The sequence below is a fragment of the Carcharhinus amblyrhynchos genome, chromosome 2 (genome assembly GCF_965287045.1).
Source record: "Carcharhinus amblyrhynchos chromosome 2, sCarAmb.v2.hapA, whole genome shotgun sequence".
Lineage (NCBI taxonomy): Eukaryota > Metazoa > Chordata > Chondrichthyes > Carcharhiniformes > Carcharhinidae > Carcharhinus > Carcharhinus amblyrhynchos.
Window position 1 is genome coordinate 97,181,281 of NC_137325.1, and position 15,227 is coordinate 97,196,507.

Sequence of the window (15,227 nt, forward strand, 5' to 3'; positions counted from 1 at the left end):
TTCAGATTTTCAGCATCCACAGTATTTTGATCTTGTCCACATTTGCACATGTATTTACTATATTTGAGTTAACATCAAGAGTTAGGTCATTTCTCACATGTAACAAATTAGTTGAGGAAGGACTCTGGAAAATTAACATATGTTGTCATACAAATACAATGTGAGGAAACCAAATGTAGCTGATATTTTTGGGCTAAAAAGTATTGGGGTTGGGGGTGCTCTATGGATGCAAATTTACATTTTGTTCCCAAAGTACGAAAATATATAATGACCTGATATATATATATATATATATATATATACACACACACATATATATATATATGGTAAATATATAGGAAAAAGTCCAAATGGAACAGTGAACAAATTTAGCAAAGTTGCCAGTGGTAATATTCAGTACAGAATGTTACACCTTGGTGCTTGTTATATTTTCAAAAGGCAGGTGAAAAGACGATCAGTCTGCTTGAATTTCAATCAAAAAAGGGGGACTGAGGTAATATTAGTTCTTACAAATACTCAAATGAAGTTCATGGATAATTGTTAGTGCCCATTTTTAAAAAGCCCAGTATTTCATGAGGGAGATATTTTTGCAGTTTGGATAAACTGTGGTGAAGCATTAAGTTAAATGTTAATAGCACAACAAACCCATAAATGTGCTACACGGTGACAGATGAAAATACGACCAGATCATTTTCACAAACACTCAATTAAAATGATTGCTGGTATTCACTTACATCAACTCCAAGATCTAGTAGGTACTTGACTACGCTCAGCATTCCACTGGAAGCTGCAGCATGAAGTGGTGTATACGCTTTCTTATCCTTGCATGTCACTTCAGCTCCATGTGCTACCAACAGCTTGATCACCTCTATGTGGCCTACATAAAGCAGCAGGGTAAAAATGACATTCAAGCACTGACTTATTGCATTTGGTTAATACTACAATTGTTACTGCTATTTGGCATTATCAAACCTATTAAAATCACCCAGTAGATCTCAATAACTATTCTACAATGGAATTTCACAAGACTGAAGTCATATTAATTCAACTGGAGGATACATTAAAGGACCCATATTTATCTAAGATACCAGTAATGCTTGTGGATGCTCTCAATATTAATTGTAATGTTAGTTACTAAAATAATTGTTGAGCTACAGTTAATTTTAAAACTTCAGGCTACGTCAGCAGGACATAAGCAAAGAGAAGATGAAAAGGAACGTAGTAGTAATTGGGGATAGTGGGGTTAAGGGTATTGACACTGTCCTTTGTCACAATGACAAAGTGCACAGAAGGGTGTGTTGTCTGCCTGGTGCTCGGGTCCGGGATGTCGCATCTGGGCTGCAGAGGAACCTGGAATGGGAGGGTGAGAATCCGGTCGTTGTGGTACATGTGGGTGCCAACAACGTAGGCAAAATGCGAACTGAGGATCTGGGGAGGGAGTATGAAAAGCTGGGAATGGAATTAAAAAGTAGAACCGACAAGGTGGTTATCTCTGGGCTACTGCCTGACCGAGTGCAGACGGGCGTAAGGTTGATAAGATTAAGGAAGTGAATGGGTGGCTCAGGGATTGGTGTGGGAGGAATGGGTTTGAATTTATGGGGCATTGGCATCAGTATTGGGGTAGGTGGGACCTGTTCGGGCGGGATGGGGTTGGTCTGAACCGTGCTGGGACCAGAGTCCTGGCGAATCGTGTAAATAGGACTGTAGACAGGGCTTTAAACTAATTGGTGGTGGTGGTGGGTGCGAGGGTAGGTGACATTACGGGGTCTAAAGTTAAGGAGACGGTACAGGTAAGGGAAGAGGCTGAGGATGTCCCAATAATAAAGGGAGTAGGGGGCGTGAGTATGGTTGGTGGTGTTCTGGCAAATAGGGTCCAGGTGAAGGCTGGGATGAAGGCACTTTATCTAAATGCACGAAGCATTCGGAATAAAGTGGATGAGCTGGTGACGCAGATCAGCACAAATGGATATGATCTGGTGGCCATCACAGAGACGTGGCTGCAAGGTGACAGGGACTAGGAGCTGAATGTCCAGGGGTATCAAGTGTTTAGGAAGGTTGGGGGGTGGAAAAAGGGGGGGGGGGGGCGTAGCTCTGCTGATTAAGGATAGCATCAGGGTGGTAGCAAGGGATGATATAGGAACCAAAGAGCAGAACGTGGAATCATTGTGGGTGGAGATTAGGAACAGCAAAGGGAGGAAGACGCTGGTGGGAGTCGTCTATAGGCCCCCCAATAATGATCTGGAGGTGGGGCGGGCTGTTAATGCGCAAATAAGGGCGGCGTGCAGGAATGGAACGGCCATAATTATGGGAGATTTCAATCTGCATATTGATTGGTCGACCCATGTTGGACGCGGTGGGCTCGAGGACGAGTTCTTGGAATGCTGCCGGGATAGTTTCCTTGAACAGTGTGTGTTGGAGCCGACGAGGGAGCGAGCTATCTTGGATCTGGTGTTATGTAATGAGGCGGGTAGAATTAGGGACCTTGCGGTGAAGGATCCTCTTGGGGAGAGTGATCATTGTATGGTGGAGTTTCTGGTGCAGATGGAGGAAGAGAAAGTGGGTTCCCGGACACGCGTCCTTTGTTTGAACAGAGGGGAGTACGGTAGGATGAGAGAAGAATTGGCGAATGTTGACTGGGGGAGCGCGTTGGAAGGTAGGTCTGCTGAGGAGCAGTGGAGGATCTTTAAGGAGATCTTTCTTGGTGCTCAGCAGAAATTTATTCTGATGGTTAAAAAGGACCATAGGAGGAGAGGTAATAAGCCGTGGATAACGAAGGAGGTGAAGGAAAGTGTTAACTTAAAAGCGGAGGTGTTTGGAGTAGCTAAGAGTAGTGGGTGAGAAGAGGATTGGGAGAGGTTTAAATGTCAACAAAGATTGACAAAGAAGTTGATAAAGAAGGGTAGGATAAACTATGAAGCTGGGCTAGCGCTTAATATAAAAAAGGATAGCAAGAGGTTTTATAAATATATAAAAAGGAAGAGGCTGGCTAGGGTGAACGTTGGACCCTTAGAGGATGAGAGGGGGGACTTAGTGATAGGGGATGGGGAAATGGCTGAGGTCTTGAATAACTTTTTTGTTTCGGTCTTCACGGAGAAAGACGTGAATAATTTGCCGGGTGTTAGTGATGGAAAGGAGGTAGGACTGGAGGGTCTCAATGACATTATTGTTACTAGAGGGGCGGTGCTCGACAGACTGGAGGGACTGATTGTGGACAAGTCCCCAGGACCGGATGGAATGCATCCGAGGGTTCTGAAAGAAACGGCGGAGGTGATAGCGGATGCCTTGGTGGTTATTTTCCAAACGTTGCTGGATTCCGGGGAAGTGCCGGAAGATTGGAAAGCGGCTAATGTTACGCCGTTGTTTAAGAAGGGTGTCAGGCAAAAGGCAGGGAATTATAGGCCGGTTAGTTTAACGTCTGTTGTAGGTAAAATGTTAGAATCCATCATCAAGGAGGAAATAGCGAGGCATCTCGAGGGGAATTGCTTGATAGAGCAGACGCAGCACGGTTTCGTTAAGGGGAAGTCGTGTCTGACAAATTTATTGGAGTTCTATGAGGATGTGTCTAGGGCGGTGGATAGAGGAGAGCCGGTGGATGTGGTCTTTCTGGATTTTCAGAAGGCGTTTGACAAGGTACCTCACAAGAGGTTATTGCAGAAGGTAAGGGGGCATGGAGTTGGGGGTAGGGTGTTAGCGTGGATAGAGGATTGGTTGTCAAATAGGAGGCAGAGAGTGGGGGTTAATGAGTGGTATTCGGATTGGCGGTTGGTGACTAGTGGAGTGCCCCAGGAGTCAGTGCTGGGGCCTCAGCTATTTACCATTTATATAGATGATCTGGAGGAGGGAACCGAGTGTATGGTGTCGAAATTTGCTGATGACACCAAGATTGGTGGAACGGCAAATTGCGCGGAGGGTGTGGAGAGTCTGCAGAAGGATCTAGATAGGCTGGGCGAATGGGCCAGGAAATGGCAAATGGAATTTAACGTTGGCAAGTGCGAGGTGGTCCACTTTGGTAGGAATAATGGTAGGAAGGACTATTACTTACGTGGCGAAAAACTGCAGCAGGCGACGGTGCAGAGGGACCTCGGGGTCCTTGTGCATGAGTTGCAAAAACCCAGCCTGCAGGTGCAGCAGGTGGTCAGGAAGGCTAATGGGATGCTGGCCTTCATAGCGAGGGGGATTGAACATAGAAGTAGGGAGGTCTTGCTGCAGCTGTATAGGGCATTGGTGAGGCCGCAGCTGGAGTACTGTGTGCAGTTTTGGTCGCCGTACTTACGCAAGGATATTTTGGCCTTGGAGGGAGTGCAGAGGAGGTTTACTAGGCTGATACCGGAGTTGAGGGGGTTGAGCTATGAGGAGAGGCTGAATAAACTAGGCTTGTACTCGTTAGAGTTTAGAAGAATGAGGGGAGATCTCATTGAGACATATAAGATGATGAATGGGATGGATAGGATAGAGGTGGAGAGACTCTTCCCGCTCAGAAAGGACAGTAGGACTAGGGGGCACAGCCTCAAGATAAAGGGGGGGCGGTTTAGAACGGAGTTGAGGAGGAACTTCTTCACTCAAAGGGTGGTGAATCTCTGGAATTCTCTGCCCGTTGAGGTGGTGGAGGCTGCCTCGCTAAATATTTTTAAGACGCGGGTTGATGGGTTTTTGATAAGCGAGGGGATTAAGGGTTATGGGGAGAGGGCGGGAATGTGGAACTGAGACACGACAGATCAGCCATGATCTTAATGAATGGCGGGGCAGGCTCGAAGGGCTAGATGGCCTACTCCTACTCCTATTTCTTATGTTCTTAAGTCGACATTGCTAAAGGCTCTGACAATCGAGTGTCATTTGGAGCAGCAGAATTCTGAATTTCTTGTATTGAGCCAGCAGCCGTATTGGTATAGAATAAGTAAAAGCAATACTAAAGTTAAAGTTAATTTATTAGTCACAAGTAGGCTTACATTAACACTGCAATGAAGCTACTGTGAAAATCCTCTAGTCGCCACACTTTGACACCTGTTCGGGTGCACCAAGGGAGATTTTAGCATGGCCAATGTAACCTATACAGCACGTCTTTCGGACTGTTGAAGGAGATTGGAGCATCCAGAGGAAACCCATGCAGAAACAACGAGAACTCCACATAGACAGTAACCTAAGCTGGGAATCGAACCCAGGAACCTGGCGCTATGGGGCTGCAGTGCTAATCAGTGTACCACTATGCTGTCCTAATTAGGTTTAATTAAATATAAATTCCTGATGTATTTTACTGGCACATTCCAGCCCTTCCAGATCTCTTTTCATTTCATTCGCTTAACTGTCAACAAATTCGTCCAACAATTAATCTGCATACTCAGGCACTACTGCTTACTGTCCTGGACCTCAGCCTGTACCATGTACTGCCACACCAAATGCACCTGAGCTCTGAACTCCCACCTTTCACTGTCTGTGGCTGACTCAATGAGCTTCCCTCTCACTCCATGAAAGGTGAAGCTTTCACTGTTAACCCAGTTGGGTCAAGTGGCAAACTTTTCCTGTTTGCTGAATGGCATAATTTCTAAACCCCTCAAACTAAACACTGCACCACCGCAACAACCTTTACTACATGCCACTCCCTCACTCCAACAATGAAGAGATGAAATAGGCATAAGGAAATGGAGAAATGGGGAAAGATCAGAAGGTATGTGGGAAACAGCATTGAGGAAGAGTAAGAACAAAGACGTTGCAATTGATGAAAGCTACCTTATTGGGAGAAGCGGTGGCGTTCCTTCTCCCTCTTTCTAACAGGTGGAATTCCTTTTTTTCTCAGGCAGAATGCATCATTAATATGGTGCTGTACAGAGGAATTATTTTTGAAATCACTTATGTGGGTCAGCAAGATGTTGAAGGGCATTTGGAGACCAGTGAGGGAGCAGGGCCAGGGAAGTATTGAAGTGATACATTTTCATTTATGATTTCTCTTTGATTTTTGCTTGGGAACATGGAGTTTCTGTTTATTTTCACAGTTCAAGGGATGACAATTTTAAATTTCAAATTACTTTGGACTGACCAGAGGGGGAGAATAAAGATTATTGTGGGATATCTCATTACTCTCAAAACCCATGCAGAGTCACAATACTGACTGATCACCATTTTTAATAGGGCATAAAAATAAAAATGCAACATATAAATTGGACTGCACAAATCACATTTCACTTGGAGCATTATCCAAAAAGAGTCCACTTTAGACAGCTCAGTTGATACTCCTCTCAGCCGCACGGAAGATGAATTCCTCACTCAATCCAGGTGGACCCACCTTTGAAACACACAATTCTTCTAATTGCCCAAAAGCAACATTTCAAAGCCTTTTCCCAAACTACAAGAAACTTTCAAACGCTTAAAATCAAACTAATGACTACTTGTTAAAGCTTAATGAACATAACTTGAAACCATTAATGTGATATCATACCCATATATGCAGCCCAGTGAATAGCACGTCGATCTTTCTTGTCAAAGGCATTGATGTTGGCACCTCTGGATAGTAGCAAGCTAACCATCTGGAAAACAGTTGTTCTTATTGAATTCAGTTTAGTTTCTCACATATTTTGCAATTATTATTCAAGCTTATTTTGGTTAAAATAATTTGCTAACATCTGTTCTGTAAGTAAGGACGCCACAACATATAATCACTGATCTTTTCAACACAGTTGCAATATTCTGCAATTAGGGAAAGTGTTGCACCAAGCAATGAAAGCAATTTCGTACAAAACACTAACTGCAATTCCCAAGTGATCTTGGGAAATCAGTACTGTAGCTCCTTCACTGCTAAGGCACTGTGTCCAATAGAACAGCACAATTCATCTTAGTACTGTTGAGGAATTACAGTTTCAAAATTGGCATTAGAATAAGGGCTGGGAACTTTTAGGTTAGTTGGTAAAAACAGCCATGGTTCATGGTGCCGATCTATGGCACTTTTCAAACAGAATCATGATATGACAATGTTGATTTGAGACATGTAGATGAAATATGTTGTAATACTGGATCATCTTTACTGGAAATAAAGAATATTTGTGTTTTTGCTTTCAAATTAAAATTTGCTGTATTTTGCTTTACTTTTAAAAATTATATCAACATTACTATTAAGTCCAGAGGACCAGTGCAGAGCTGAAATTTTTGCTCAAACATGCTTCCTCTTTCATCTCAGTATTTTGAACATTTCATACTGTTTTAACATTAACTATTATGGAGTATGCTATTAGTACAGAATTTACTTAAAGTCATACTCTAAAACATGATTAAATACTCAGTTCAAATCAGATATTTATAAAGTACATTAATAGAGGCCTGTAGCATTAAACAACAATATCAATGCTTCCAACATTTTTTTATATTGAATTCAATTTAGATTCTGTTAGGAACCATTGAACTTTAAAGATCTGTAAATTAATTGTTGGGTGATCAGAACTATGCGACAAGATTTCATATTTTTAATAAAAACAAATTTTGTACATCAAAAGCATTACTCTGCATCTTCTGCCAGCGTATTGGAACAGCAAGTCAGCGTCACTGGCATCATTGTTGTGAGACCATTGTTGCTGTTTCCTGCTCACCGTGCCTTCCCTGCACTGCAGGGAGCGGGCAAGGGCTCAAGGGTTGGGAGCAGGGCAGTAACAGGGCCAACAAAAGGAGCAACAAGTTGGAGGTGAGCAGGGCCACAAACAGGGTAACGAGTGAGGTGGCATGGGGTTGGGAATGGGACGGTAATCAGTAAGCATCCAAAATACTGTTCTTTGAAATAGGCAGCTACCTGCAGTGTCGCTGGCAGTGACATCACAGATACTGCGACTGCATTTGTGGTGAGAGTGTAGCCTCTGAAATTGTGGTGGCAGCAAAAGCAGCCAACAAATTAAACAAAGTAAATTGCCACCAGAGCTTGTAAAGATCAAAGCTATGAACTCAAATTTTAAGGCTCATTCACTTTTCCTGGTATCAAATCAAAAGGTGAATCACAGCTGTCTGGAATTTAATCTGACATCTCTTCATTGTTCCAGCTATTCTCTAAGGTACAGGGTTTCATGGGGCTCCTTCCACTAGCTTTGGGCTATGTGCTCTCTAATTTTGTTACCAACTTCTTAAATCTGGACTCCACAGCTCTAGCACAAATCGAACTGCAATTCTCATGAAGCAGCTTAAAACACCAGAAAACACCCTTGGCTTCCAATAACCTTGTGCTATGGCTTCAAACTGCAATGAAGCTAAATACTTCCAAAATTCCAACTGCAATAATATTAACTGATTTTCACTGAGGATTACTGTAGATTTATTCCTTTAGCTTTCAACTAAACAAATCTGCAATTGCATTTTCCCCCCTTTCTAATTTTGTCTTAGAAAGAATACCAGCTCCCACTTGTGGGCTATGTTTTGGACAATAGATCTAGCATTTATTCCACTTTAGATGTAGGCCTGGCTTTATCTCTCAACTTCAATAGGAGCCAAAAGCAAAATAAAACCCAAAGCTGACACACACTGCTTCTCCAACATTAACCAGCCTTTCCTACTGGTTATGCCCCATCTGAATTCACAGAAGTTCAAAACAAAAAATCTCACTAAACTCCACCATCTTCATAACAAGGTGATACACATGAACAGTGCTAAGGAAGAAATGCAAATTCAATACTTTTTAATGCCAAAACTTTCCTTAATTCTGGAAAAATAGATAAACAACTTCTCCTTTACTAAAATAATTGCAAATATCACATCTCCAGTTCTTTTGCCAGTAAGGAACATAGAAAATAGCAGTAAGCCATTCAGCCTATTGAGCCTGCGCTGCCATTCAACGTGCTTATGACTGATCCTTTATCTCAATATCATTCTGCCACCCTCCCTTCATACCTCTTGACACCTTTAGTGCCTAGATATCTATTTACTTCTTTCTTAAATACCTTCAAGGACTTTGGCCTCCACAGCCCTTGGGCAGTAAACAACTCCACCGTTTCACCATCCACTAAGTCCTAAATGATGTACCCTGTAACGCGAGACCATAATTCCGTGCCTAGGGCCCTCACCCCTTGGTAGAGTGGACTTGGCTTTCGCTACAATCTCCTGACAAATCATCTTGCCTAGCAGTATCCAAAATGGAACATCTGTTAGAGAGAGAGAGTGAGAGATGAACCCAGGAGACTCCTGCACTACCTTCCCAGTGTGTTTACTCTGTCTGGCGGCCATCTATTCCCTTTCTGCCCATGCACTCTTTACCTCTGGTGTGACCACTTCAACATAGGCCCACTTGTTGTTAACAATCTTCCCTTTCTAGCTGTTAACATTTTAAGTCAACCTGATGCCAACTTTTTCATAAACTTCAAGCTTGCTTAAATTGTGTTTACTTCAGGGTTGCTTTTACCAATTTCTTAACCAGATATCCCCATTTTCTACAATTCAAACTTTACTTTTAAAAACTCAGTTACATTCTAAAGCGTATGAATTTTGACCTAGATGTCTGTAACAATATAAAGCAGTTAATTTTTAATTAAGAAGGTAACTAATTCCAATTATTTTAATCCATTTTAAAATGGTTTCAACAGAATACCTCTACATGTCCACTGAAGGCAGCATGGTGTAAAGCAGTTCTCCCTGCTCGGTCGGACACATTTACATTACTTAAAAGCGGAACCAAAGCTTCGGCACACTTCACAGCCTTGTTTGCAGCAGCAATATGTAATGGAGTCTGCCAGTTTTTGTCACGAGCATTCACATCAGCCGAATGTTTCAAAAGCACCTGAACTGCATCCTAAATCGGAATAAACAGTTAAACAGAAGATTATAGTATAAAATATGAAAGCAAAGTCAGCCACTGGAATATATAACTGACCATCTGGACTAAATTTTAAGAACATATTTTAACTCCCAAAGGGTTGCTCTGTTCTCACAAAATCTCCAACATCTGCAGGAACAGACCTCCTAGCTATCTTAACTAGCCTAGAATCAAAAATTTAAGATTAGTATTCCAACTGGATCAGACAGAAAGGAAGCAAACTGATTTCCCAACATTTGACTGAGTCACTGCAATGAAGGGAAAAGAAAAGTAGCTCATAAATAGTAGCTGACAGCTGACTAATTTAAACACAAGCATTTAATACTTAGTGAAACACATTGCCACTTTGCACAAAGATAACAAAAATAAGAATATAAGAACAAGGAGCAGGAGTGGGCAATTCAGCCCCTCGAGCCTACTCCACCATTCAATAAAATCATTGCTGATCTTGTCTCGGCTTCAACTCTACTTTCCTGCTCATTCTCCATAACCCTTCAACCTATTATTAATTAAAACTCTGTCTATCACCTCTTCAAATTGACTCAATGTTCCAGCATCCACCACACTCGTGTGAATTCCACAGATTTACCATTCTTTCAGAGAGATAGTTTCTCCTTATCTCCGCTTTAAATCTGTTCCTCTTATCCTAAAACTATGACCTCTTGTTCTAGTTTGCCACACAAGCGGAAACATCCGCTCTAAGGCTACATTGTCAATACCTTTTATCATCTTACGTACCTCAATCAGGTCCCCTCTCATTCTTCTAAACTCTAGAGAATTGTTCGGAATTTGGTTCTTAAGAGAATGTTATACAGTTTAATGCACGATTGCAATTTCTGCAGAATGACATATTCCATAATTTTCTTCACAAATATAAAAGAAAAGCCACAATATACAGTGAACTGAAATAAATTAACTCAGCAATAGTACAAACTTCATGTACGAATATTTTTTTTACAATATAGATTTCAATACATGATTTGAACCCAGAACAAAACTTTTTGATCTGACCCTGGAAACAAAAAAAATTGATTAATCATTTCAAGACGAGCTGGCATCGAACCAGCATAAACTCCGGGTAACAAAAAGAAACTCATGGAATTGGTTTATTTAGCCAACTAAACCAAAAAGTTACTTCACCCACTATAAATAGAATTTGAAAATTTGAGAAAAAAAGAAAAATCCTACAATTGGGCAGCAAGTCATTCAGCAACTAGTTGAAGAGAAAAGTTAAATTATCCATTAAAGCTTCACCAGACCTTACAGCCTTGATGCATCATAGCACTGACAGCACTGGAATCTACTTGACCAAACGCCAACTAAAGTTGTCTAATATGCCTGCATCTTTTTTCCATTTTAGTGAAGCCTTAATAGCCACTTCTAGCAAAACATTCCATGTCAAAATAAACCCGCTGCGCACAAAAACATTGTGGTCAATGTTTTGTTCTCCTGACAGAAAATATTTCGCAATTGTGCTAACAAAATGATTAATTTTGATGCATGTCTTGCTCCTGTTCATTTATCAGTATTAGAGAGGGATAGGAGCAAACTGAACTCCTTTAATTTTCTCGCTGTTTGTCTGTAAGCAGACATGCTTTACTTTTGAAATAAGCTGTGACGTGTTTCCCCAGCACTCTGATCACAAAGTCAATTTTTTTTACAGTGACTCATAGCAAACTCTCCTTTAAATCAGAAGAATGGTTTGTTTATACAATTTAAACTGGGCTGAGGGAGCTGCAATACACAAGCATATGAGGAGATAGTAAAGAGGAGTTTGTCAACTATGACTAACTTAAAAGAGTCAAAGGTACGGATATTAATTTATGTGAAGAGCCCAGTGAAGATTCCTTCACGTAGGAGTTGAAGTTCAGGCGGGTTCACTTCGCTGAAAGCAGAAGTTGCAGAATTCTTTTAAAGTTGGTGGTGATGCAGGGAGAGGCAGATATATAGATCTGATCTGCTCTGCAGTCAATGGTAGCAATCTTCCAGAGAACCAGGCTTTTAGGACAATTAGACTTGAGGCAGACTTTGCTGTCAGCCTGGAATCTTTTTTTAGTCTTGACAGGACTGAGGCTGACAACACACAGAATTGCAAACCCATAAATGTAATATTAAAAACTTTCCAAAGACCAGAAACCTCAGCCGCTTGGTGCTACCCATTAATGAATTAGTTACAAGCTAACAAACAGTTTCCAAGTCTCTGGCCAAAATTCATTGTTTGGTTTATGAAATAGATGGTGAGGCACTACCTCAATGCAGTGTCCTAGGCCCAAACATCTTCAGCTGCTTCATTAAAGACCCTCCTTCCATCATAAGGACAGAAGAGGGGATGTTCATTGAAGAATAGTTCAGAACTAGTTGCAAGTTCTCAGGTACTGATGCAGTCCTTTCAAAATGCAGCAAACCCTGGACCCAGACTTGGGCTGACAAGTGGCAAATAACATTCACGCCACACAAGTGGCAGACAATAGCCATCAACAAGACAGAATCTAACCATTGCTCCTTAACGTTCAGCAGCAGTATCATCACAGAATCCGCCAACAACAACATTCTGGGGGGGGGGGGGGGGGGTGGGTAGCGGGGTACCATTGATCAGAAACAGAATTGGATAGTTATATAAATACTTGGCTACAAGAAGAAGACAGGCTTGGAATCCTGTGGTGGGTTAGTCAGATCTTCTGACTAACTTGTCTGCCATCTACAACGCTCAGGTCAGGGGTATGAAGGAATATTCTCCATTTGCCTGGATGTGTGCAGCTACAACAACAATTCAAGAAGCACCTAGGACAAAGCAGTCCACTTGACTGGCACCCATTCACAAACATTCAATCCCTCCACCAGTGATACACAGTGGTAGTAATACAAGATGCACTGCAGAACTACAGTTCCACATTATAAAGATTGGCCTTATGACCAACTTTGTAAATAGGGCCTGAGCCTATTGATCACTGTGCAAGCTTGACACCAAAATAGGTTGCATCAAAGCTATCGTCAGGACAGCAGCTACCCTAATCATGCCATTGCTCGATTGTGAAAATTCATGAACGGGCTGCCACTTACAGACCTGAAAAATGTCCAGTCTACCCTAAAATTACTCTGGAAAGGATAAGATACCCTGGTAAGGTATCTTAAACAATTTGTAAACAGTTGAAGCTAGCTGTTTCATACCACTAAAATGCTGCAACAATATAAATGGTACTTTCCACAACTGTCAAGCAAAAAAAAGGTTCTGCTTATCACACAGACGAGTAACATGGTGTATAAATTTCAGCGCTGGTGTGGCAACAGATACAATAGTTGTTTGTCTCAATTCCGGGTGGGATGACCACTCTGGATGCCCAAAGGATGCAACCACCCTGCACACTCAGCTCGTCTTTCCACTTTGCATATGGGCTCAGTACCTCATCCTCTACATCCGTAGGCCAAGCCTGCATAAGGAATTTCTTCACCTGAGACAGGACAGGATCCCGTCCATCCACTGCTTAATCTGTTTAGCATTCACTGGGGAATTTCAAAGTCTCTCATGCAAGAAAATACCTCTGGAGGAAACAATGTTTTGGTGGATACGTCTGGTAAAGGAAGACAACTCAATACATCTGCATTTGCATCATCTTTTCCTGCCCTGAACACAATGTTATTTGTTAGGTTGACAATGTGAAAGCCCAGCACTGTATCCTCACTGAAGCCATAGAAGGAATGCATTTGGATTTGCTGAAAAGACTCATCAATGGCTTGTGGTCAGTACATATAGTAATTGAATGACAATAAAGATACTGATGAAACTGTTTCACCACAAAGATGATGTCTAGACCTACTTTGCAATGCCTAGTCTCAGCTGTTGTCAGCATACATGATGCAAAACCAGTAGGATTTTCTGACCTGTCCTATGTCCTCCATCAAATGAGAGAGTACTGTCCCAACACAGGGGGGGAGGGGCGGGGCATTGCGTAACAGATTGAGTACTCTGTTTTGAGCAAAGTGAGCCTGTAGATTGGCTGATTGTAGCAGTACTTTCACATTCTTGAAAGCTTTCTTTTGTACTATCTCGTATTTCAATTTTGATTCCTTGTGAAATAGTAGATACAGTGGTGCCGTTAGGAACCAGATCAGAAACTCCACAGTATATTATGAAGCTAGATAAGTCGCAAACTATTTTTTTTATTCAGGTGTAAAATATGGTGTTTCACTCCAGGTGTAATTCTACTGACACATTAGGAAGGTTTTATCAAAATAAACTTTATTTCTTAAGAATATAGATTAACTATAACAAATGAATTAGCTTAACTTGTACCAATTGAGATATTTAAACATGACAGGATACAACTTTTAACTGCTAACTTGTCTCTATTAGCTCCAATTCAAGCAACTCTTGAACTTTTTACTTCTTAACGGTCCTAGAGCCTTTGAACATTTCTGGGGAGGGGTGAGACGGAGGGAGAAGGGGTAAGGGAGGGGGAGCGAGCGAGGGAGGGGGAAGGGGTAAGGGATGGGGGACAGTATTGTCACAGCATGAAGACTGATTAAAGATCTGGTAGAATCTTTCCATTGTAATTTAACATCCCAAAAATCACCTGGGCTCTGACACATTTCTGGAGCTTTGGGCTTCCTCAACACTGACTTTTTCCTCCACAGGAGACATACCCTGTGCTGTGATTTTGTGATGCAGATTATACACTCTGTGTCTAGAAGATGCATTTACTACACTTCAGATGCAGTCATGCCTCTGAAATCCTCTTTTACATTTGATCCAAGTTGCTGAGGTGGTGCTCCTCAGTTTTCCCCATGATCAGAATGTCAGTCAAGTAAACTGCTATATGACAAATCTCCTGAAACAGATTGTCCATTGTCCTCTGAAAAATGGCCGGACTGGAATACGCCTCAAAAACTAGATGATTGTATTTGAGCAAATCCTTGTGGTGTTGATTATAACATACGGTTTTAAGTCCTTTTCTAACAAAAGTTGCTGGTGGGCATGGCTAATGTCAAGTATTGCCTCCTGTAAGGCTTGAAAACAGATCTACCTGTGGCAACGGGTAAGCATCTAGCTTGGAAGCCTGATTAATGGTAAGTTTGCAATCCCCCAATATGCGCACCATACCATCACTTTTAAGTACAAGAACAATTGGAGCTGTCCAACAAGAAAACTGAATGGATTCAATGATTCCAAGCCTCTGTAAACACTCCAACTACTCCTCCACTTCGTCTTTCATGGAGTACGACACTGTCCTAGGCTTGAAAAAGCAAAGAATAACCTACGAATGATTCAACTGCAGTGCCAAGCATTGTACCCAGTTAATCTTTGAAAACATCAGGATACTTCTGAATGACATCTTCTATCACTTGTGTGTGCTTAATCTTAACCCAGTTCAACTGAATTTTACTCAGCCAGTGATGCCCTGGTAAACTAGGTCATTTCCCTTTTACCTCAAGAAAGCATGTTCTTGCTTCTTGACTG

General features: G+C 41.7%; 1 protein-coding gene across 4 annotated transcripts in view; it reads right to left on the bottom strand.

Annotated features, from left to right (window-relative positions):
- ankrd28b (ankyrin repeat domain 28b) overlaps positions 1-15,227 on the bottom strand; it is a 230,108-nt gene that overhangs the window by 86,901 nt on the left and 127,980 nt on the right. For all 4 annotated transcript variants that reach the window (XM_080209614.1, XM_080209610.1, XM_080209616.1 and 1 more), the window contains exons 5-7: positions 9,548-9,748; positions 6,431-6,518; positions 735-877 (exon numbers count right to left, since the gene is read on the bottom strand). In XM_080209614.1, the coding sequence (XP_080065740.1) occupies positions 735-877; positions 6,431-6,518; positions 9,548-9,748 (432 nt within the window). The remainder of the gene's footprint in view (positions 1-734; positions 878-6,430; positions 6,519-9,547; positions 9,749-15,227) is intronic.